The 7,979-nt window shown below is 35.5% G+C and overlaps 2 protein-coding genes across 4 annotated transcripts; one reads left to right on the top strand and one right to left on the bottom strand.

Moving 5' to 3' along the window:
- Nucleotides 1-105: 105 nt before the first annotated feature.
- Nucleotides 106-2,471, bottom strand: LOC105221175 (uncharacterized). Of its 2 annotated transcripts, none has more exons than XM_011197927.3 (4): nt 1,890-2,471; nt 1,380-1,819; nt 526-1,316; nt 106-462 (listed from the first exon to the last, which is right to left on the bottom strand). In XM_011197927.3, exons 2-4 carry the CDS (start codon nt 1,810-1,812, stop codon nt 364-366), a joined length of 1,323 nt encoding a protein of 440 aa, XP_011196229.1. In that variant the 5' UTR covers nt 1,813-1,819; nt 1,890-2,471; the 3' UTR covers nt 106-363. The 2 variants fall into 2 exon arrangements, with proteins under 2 accessions (XP_011196229.1, XP_054086063.1); XM_054230088.1 differs by having other exon boundaries at nt 107-462; nt 1,380-1,814.
- A 108-nt stretch (nt 2,472-2,579) lies between these two features.
- Nucleotides 2,580-6,075, top strand: LOC105221109 (tRNA N(3)-methylcytidine methyltransferase Mettl2). Of its 2 annotated transcripts, none has more exons than XM_011197808.3 (3): nt 2,580-2,744; nt 2,939-4,449; nt 5,743-6,075. In XM_011197808.3, exons 1-2 carry the CDS (start codon nt 2,623-2,625, stop codon nt 3,765-3,767), a joined length of 951 nt encoding a protein of 316 aa, XP_011196110.1. In that variant the 5' UTR covers nt 2,580-2,622; the 3' UTR covers nt 3,768-4,449; nt 5,743-6,075. The 2 variants fall into 2 exon arrangements, with proteins under 2 accessions (XP_011196110.1, XP_011196109.1); XM_011197807.3 differs by having other exon boundaries at nt 2,584-2,874.
- The last annotated feature ends 1,904 nt before the right edge of the window (nt 6,076-7,979 follow it).

Raw genomic sequence — 7,979 nt, 5'->3', positions numbered from 1 at the left:
TGACAGGATATTATATATGAGTGGTGTCAATAAAAAAAATAATAATAACCATTTATTACTGTAAAATAATATTTATTTGAGTTGTATAAATTGTTTAAAATTTTTTTTAAGAATAAATGTAAATAAGGTAAATAAGCTAAATTACTGTAAAATAATATTTATTTGAATTGTAAAAATTGTTTAAAAGAATAAATGTAAATAAGGTAAATAGTTTAATATAGAAAATGGAGAATAATGCGCGTATTGATTATATTGTCATTGTATTGCAATTTCGCTTTGATTACATTTGTATATGCTGTTTTATTGTTGGAACTGTGAATCAAGCATTTCCTAACCTAAAACTAGCTGTCAGTATTCAAGCGCTTAAAAATAGTAAATATAATTGTAGAGACGGCTAATCATCTCATTTGTCTGGAATGAGTCAATTTGAATTAGGGAACCGGCTGCTTTCACGCGCTCGTCCTTAAATAAAGTAAGGGGTGATTAAGCAAGCGTTTTGCAACATGGATGAAACTACGAACTCACCTCAAGGAATGTCCGATCAAAGTCTGCATTTAAGAATTGCATCCTTAACGGTTCGGCAGGTGGCACTGCTCTACGCTTAATCACATCGATTGCTTCGAGTATAAATGATTCGTCGAAGCCTTCAGAATTGCCAAAATTTACATATTTCAATTTTTGACATTTTTCCAGAAAGCTCAAAGCTTCCATTGGCAATTTCCACGAATAACCTATATCTATGTCTTCCAAATCTTTTAGATTGTTAAACATCGCTATCGAAATGTAGAGCGGCACGTTATCAACGCCCATGTAAAGTGTCTTCAAACTGGTTAGCTTTGATATGAATGTGAGATCTCTGGTTGTTATGCGTGAACCGAGAAAGATTAATTGTTCCAAGATATTTTTTTTACGCAAACCCTTGAACAACACGCGTGCATCATACAAGCCACACTCACATATACCGTAGTAGAATCCACTGATGGGTAAAGTGGCATCACCACGTTCGATTCTTCTACACCTACGACACTGAAATGACTTGAAATCATTGATCACCAATATTTTTAGGCACGGCAAGTTGCCCACCAACTGGCAATGGTGTAGTTCGTACCAATTGGCTTCTAATTCTAGTAAATTATTTAAATTCTGAGACATTTCTATTGCATACTCTGGAGTGAAAATTACTGGACAGCCACGTAACACCAGTTTCTGTAGGTTTTTATTCTGCTGAACGATGCTAATCAAATGTCTGCACTCGAAATTCAATATAGTATCGAGAATCAGTACCTCCAGATTGCGTAGCTGATCGAGGTAGTCGCCTGTAAAATGAAGCGAACATTGCATTTTTCACATTGAGCATTAAATGAAATCGAAAACATTACCAGTTATAAGACTGCAGTAGAAATGTAGCAGCTTTAAGTTGGGAAAAGGCAACATGACGTGCATGTCTTTGTCACGAAAGCCGGTCAGTTCCACGGATTCAATATTTGGGTGATCTCTTTTGAGTGCACGGAAGAATTTTTCCGTAAAATATTGTGAATATGTATCGTCAAACTTTAGGCTTTTAATATCCCTCAATGGGAATAGTTTAGTGCCCAGCAAATGGCTGAATTTCGTCACTAAACGACTGTCGAAATGGTGTACATCGCCACCTTCGACAAGTATTCGGTGTATATAGTGATTACAAAAAATTGTAGCAAATCTATGACAAGTGTTCGAAAAATTACGTTTTACACCCATTCCATTTAGTCGTTCGAAGATTGCATTTAAGCAATCATCGTTGAGATCCATAATTGTTGTTTTTGCTTTGGCCATATCTGCACTTGAAAGAAAAAACGAAAACATTTCACTTAAATATTTATATATGTATTTTATATATTTCACAAATTTACCTATCACTTTCAAAATTCAAATGTATCTTAATCCAAGCGTACCAAACGCAAGACTATTCTAAGGTCGCAACTTTGCAGACCATTTGTGAGGCACATGAATTGAATGAACATTATCTTGACTGATAAAATGGCGGATAGTGTCTACATGCTGCAGTTTATTTGTATTTCTCTCATTTTCCCATCGCAGGTAGTTTTAAGCGAGTGGGTAAATCAACAGGACAGCAAACTCCTTTCAGTGCTCTTTCCATTTTGAACATTATCCGCAAACAAAACTCTTAATTTATATATTTGTCCAAATAGATATTCTTCTATGAAGGTTATCTTGCTGAAGCCGAAAATATTATATTTTTAGATAACACTTTCAAAATTATTCGAATCAGCGGTAGTTCCGTTCCGTTTCATTTCTGATTTCTTCATTTTATGTTGAACAATTCACAATAAATGACAAAGAGCTCACTCAATTTAAAAATTTTGTGGAATGCTTAAAGCACACCCATACATTCTCAATGTTAAGTAGCATTTCATAAAATATATTAATCATATTATTTTGATTGTTTTCACCGGTAATACAGTTAATTTGTTTTAAAACTGCCAGCTACTAATTTTTATACAGTGCCCATCATTGTGATTATTTCAACTTTCCGTCCACCGTGAATGAGCTCCTTCGAAAGTAGCAGCAGCTGAAAACGTAAAAGTAAACATATGCAAAACTTACGATCTTAAATATTTTGACATGAGTGAGTCTGGAAATGCGGCAAATCCTGTGGAGCTGACTGAAATTGTCGAGGATAAGCGTCCGAAATTTGGAAATCGTTTTCTAACCGACGATACCGATGTCTTTAAGCACAATGCTTGGTAAATATATGAAGTTATTGAGGAATTTGCGTTTACTCTCTAGTTGGGAGCATACACGTTATCGGAAGAAACCAGCACTTGGCGGTCGAGTTTTGAAAGATCCACGTGACACTTTTGAATTTAATGCTTGGTATTATTGTGATGGTTTTAAAATCTAATTACATTATTTGTTTCTGTTTTTCACACAATTGCAGGGACAATGTTGAATGGGATGCTGAGCAAGAGCAAGAGGCGCTTGCTGCGGTGACTAAGAACTCCACACAGAAAATGAATGCCGAAGATAAGGAGAAATTTCAAAACGATGCGGATAAATTTTGGGATTCCTTTTACGGCGTACATCAGAATCGATTTTTTAAAGATCGACATTGGCTCTTTACAGAGTTTACTGAGCTTGCTGCACCGACTGACACCGAAGTACAACCAACACGTAACATATTCGAATTGGGTTGTGGAGTTGGTAACACAATTCTGCCGATTTTGAAATATAGTCAAGAGCCGAATTTAAAAGTCTATGGCTGTGACTTCTCCGCACGTGCAATTGAAATATTGCGTGAGAACAAGGAATATGATTCAAAACGTTGCGAAGTCTTTGTCATGGATGCTACACTTGAAGATTGGTCGGTGCCATTCGCTGAGGGCTCATTGGATATAATTGTGCTCATATTCGTACTCTCGGCTATTGAACCGACAAAAATGAGTCGTGTTGCCGCCAACTGCTTCCGTTACTTACGTCCAGGTGGTTTGGTGCTTTTCCGTGACTATGGTCGGTATGACATGGCACAGTTGCGTTTCAAAAGTGGCAAATGTCTGGAGGATAATTTTTATGTTCGTGGTGATGGCACAATGGTATACTTCTTTACACAAGAAGAGGTGAGAGATCTTTTCTGCAAGGCTGGTTTTGTGGAGGAGCAAAGCGTTGTAGATCGACGACTGCAAGTAAACCGTGGACGCATGCTGAAAATGTACCGTGTATGGATACAGACGAAATTACGGAAACCTTTGAATGCAGATGCGAAAGAATAGATAATTGTAGAAAATATTTTAAGTAAAAATAATAAAAAAAAACAATTACGAGACCGTTAATTATTGTTTTATTGATGTATACACGTAATAATATATTATATGGCTGATCTAGGGATGTAAATGGTGGTGTTTTGTCTCAATACTGCTGCTCAAAAATGTTATGGTAAAGACGGTTGTTGTTGTTGTAGTGGTAAAAGGTATTCAAATAATATGACTAATGCGAAGACCCGACCTTTGATGAAACGGTTAATAATACTGGAATTTTCTATTTGACATTGCTTATAAAAATAGAAAAAAATAGAGTTTTATGAGATTTTGAAGTCTCATTTAATCTACTTCGCAGATTCTTATATATGTACATATATCAGACCAAACACCGGGTTCTAATTGGACTTGCCGCACAATCAAATTCAATTTTGATCCGAATCACACCCCAAATGCAACTCTAAAATACTCGTTAGTTTGGCCGCACTGGCGGTGCCAGTGTTCACGAAAACTTGACAGCAAAGAACGAGTCAGTTTTCGAGTGAATTTCCAGGTAAAAGGGGTGTTAGCTGCGGCAAGTTGTCTGCAACGCCGCGTTTTTGTTGTTGTTTTCAAGTGATTGGTGAAAAAATTTCCATGGTTGAAGTTATTGGATACGAAAATCTATAGTGTTTAAATAAAATTTCTGTAAATAAATGTGAGTTTCAATTGCCAACAATAAGGGCGGTGGCTTTGAGAATACCAGATATTTGTAAGAAGCATATAAGCTGTGGTACAATTAATGAAAAATTATAGAAAACGGGTGAATCACACGCATATATACAATTGCACACCTGCGAACGGTGGTGTGAAGTAAAGAATCTGTGAGAAACAACGAAAGAGAAGTGAAATACAACAAAAAGCATAAAAATAATGAAAAGAGAATTGTCGATTGCAATTCCATGCGAATAATACTGAACCTATAAATTACTGTGTTCATTTGCAGAATATTATAAATAATAGAGTTTATTGTGTTAAATACGGAAAAGTCTAAATCCTGTGATCACAGCATCTTTTGTGTTTTACTAAGTACCACACTGAAAGTTCAATAGTATAAATTCCTGTTGTGTTCTTGTCAAGTGAATAAAAAATACGATATTGTTTGAATATTTAAAGAATGAATTAGCAAATTTTGGAATACATACAAAATATAAAAGCGTGAAATTTCAAAATACGAAAAATTTTATGTTCAAAATTTCGTTCATCTTTTCGTTTGTTTTCATGAAATGACAACGTTATTTGGAAAAATTCTCGCGTAAAATGCCAAATTTATAGTGAAAAGTGTAAAGATTGTTATGAAACAAATATTGCAGTGGAGCAGTGAAAAATAGCGAAGAGAAAATTTTAGTTTCACTGTGGAGTTAAATACATGTTTTTCTTCCCTACAACTCAGAATTTCATACACATACACGCCTATACTTTGTATATTATTTAAGTGGAGTGGCTTTAATGGAGTTAGTTGTCGGTTATTACATCGCTTACGTTTTGTGAACTACATTTATCACTACGTTTTCTTTTCTAAACTATTTCTGTATACTTTTGTTTAATGATCGTAACTTTATAAGTGCAAGAAAAGGCAACAACAACCAGAAATATTACTGCATATATGTAAATAACAACGCGAGCAGTAGTGGAAGTTGTTGGGGCCCGTAAAGCGAACAGTTGAAACGAGCATAAAATCCACCATCACAACCACCACATTTGTAAGCGTGTGAAGCAATTCTAGAATTGAAACTCAGTTTCGGCTTTATTACCAGTTTACTTTACATATTTTCTTTCCGGTCTTACCTGCATCGCGTCGTCGCGTTCTACCTACCTGCTCGCTGCTCTTTGCACGTTTCTTGCGTTTCAACGCCGTGCTTTCATACATACAGACAAAAGCTACTTTTAATAAATTTTGTTTTCAAGTTTTTTGTAAATTAATTATTTTAATATTTTTGTTTCTATATAGAAATTTTTTGTGAATTAGGAATAACTCTTCAATCTGCCTGCTATTACTGTCGGCGGTTGTGTTCTACCACACTAACGGCAATAGGAGTAAATCAATTCATATTCGAACTGTGTGAAAGACTCGATTTTTGGTTTACAACGTTCAAGACTAGTATACCTACATCGATAGTGTTTAGAAGCGAGTGTTATAAATAAATAAGACAACAGGAAATTGTTTGAGTACCAAAGGTATTCGATTGTGTATTTACTGTCTGGATTAAATAAAGTAAAAGCAAAGCTGGCGGACGAACTAGCAGAAAGCGCCAACAAGATGAGTTGGGGAACGCAACTTTGGGTGAGTACCAATAAAAGTGAAACAAATTTTATAATATGAGCTAAAAATTAAAGCACTGAGTAAATAAAAACTTGATAAAAAATATTTTAATTCATTTTCTAGTGTAACTAAGTGTACTGAATGAGTGAGGTTATAGTGGATAACTATAAGGTTTAATTGAAACTTTAAAATTTGTATCTTATAAATTTGTGATGTTTACAAACACATAATGAAAATGAGTAAAATATATAAACACGACAATTGGGTCTACGTAGCCGGAACAAAACTGGATTTTTATTTACACAAGGACTCAACTCCCAGTTTTCTTTAAAATTGTATGCGGACATATTATCGTCTTTACTACATCCCAGCGGCCACTTGAAACACTAAACGAAAACAAAATTTATATTAATGATGTTCAATAAGACCAACTAAAATATGAGAAACAAATTGGCTATTAACACATTGTGGCGTCAGCCAAAGTTAATGTCTTACAATCGATGGCTAGTTGGTAAAAAGGGTTTTTTTTAAAACACTATAGTGTTTGGCAATATGGCTGTGGTGTATACACTTACCTGTAGACCTAGTCAGAACTTTTAATATTTTTTAATATGGAAGAACAGGGCAAAGTGAAGCAAAATTAATAAGAATATCTTAAATAATTCAATTTTTTCATCTTAATACCAAGACCCTAAATATAAAATTTTATATTCTTATATTTCATCTGTGAATAAGCTTTAAGATATAGCGTTTGGTAGCGCTCTTTTGTGATCGTGTTAACAAAATATTCGCCCGTGGGCAGGACTTTGCAGGCATTCATGTTCTGAAAGCATTCCTTTTCTAGATTGCTTATAAAGCGCGTCACTTGTTTCTTTTTCCTTATGTCTTCTGTTTAAATTATGTTTTTGCCTAACATTACTAATAAGTATGTATAATCATATGCATAAATATATATCATTGGTTTTTAGTTTGCTTCATTTGTCGCTAAACTGGTTCTGCGGCTTTCATGCAAATTTCGTTGGCCAACTGAGCCATGAGTTGTGTGCATTAACATCTCTTAGCCGCGTTTTAGGCTTGTCTCAGTCGGTGTTACCTCGCGTTCTTAGCCATAATTTTGTGTTCTCTTTCAGCTAAATGAGCGCAAAAACACGTGTGTTTTTATTAATAATTGTCTTTACTTAACGAGTTTAACGTTCGAATAACTTTCCATTCTTTATGTACAATTTCACCTTTACTCCTACTCAGGTAGTAAAAATTGCTTCGTAGTTTCCATTACGGTTCGGTATTATTATTGAACATTTAATTTTTTGCACATATTTATTTCGTGCAAAATATTGCAATGAATTTCGCGCATCAGTCCCGCTAGGTACCCCGTTCGCACATACTCCTCGAATACATAAACTACCCCGACCAAATGCACACGTGACTCATCCCTATAAGACTGCACACTTTTTCCGCTTGCCTTGCTACAGTACAGCTGGTCATATCGTTGTCAGACGAGCCATGCTTACCTTTGCTCGCATTTGGTCAACCTTTTCATTGTGTTCCGAGTATGCCGGTCTTTGTGTGTCTATCCGCACTATCCGTCCCTACTGCTGTGCCCATTTGCCGGCTTTTGGGGGTTGTTTACTTCCGTGTTTTCACTGTCGCGCTGGTTTGTGTCACTGCGTGACGTGCGTCACATATATTTCCATCATTCCTCCATATGGCAGAGCTCGTCTAGACTAGCTGATTTCCGTAATTTTACCGGCTGCCACTTAAAGTGGACATGCATGCATATATTTTGTGTTTTTGTTCTTTTATACGGATTTTATGTATTTATTTTGTGCCACTCGATCCGCAAATTCGTATTTAATTACTCTATTGCAGTAGAATTGCATTCGCCGCTGGCCATTTTGGTAATGAATTAAGTGCTCGGATGGCTG

The sequence above is a fragment of the Zeugodacus cucurbitae genome, chromosome 4 (genome assembly GCF_028554725.1).
Source record: "Zeugodacus cucurbitae isolate PBARC_wt_2022May chromosome 4, idZeuCucr1.2, whole genome shotgun sequence".
NCBI classification, from domain to species: Eukaryota; Metazoa; Arthropoda; class Insecta; order Diptera; family Tephritidae; genus Zeugodacus; species Zeugodacus cucurbitae.
Note: the sequence above shows the minus strand (reverse complement) of the source record. Positions and strands in the feature narration are given on the sequence as shown.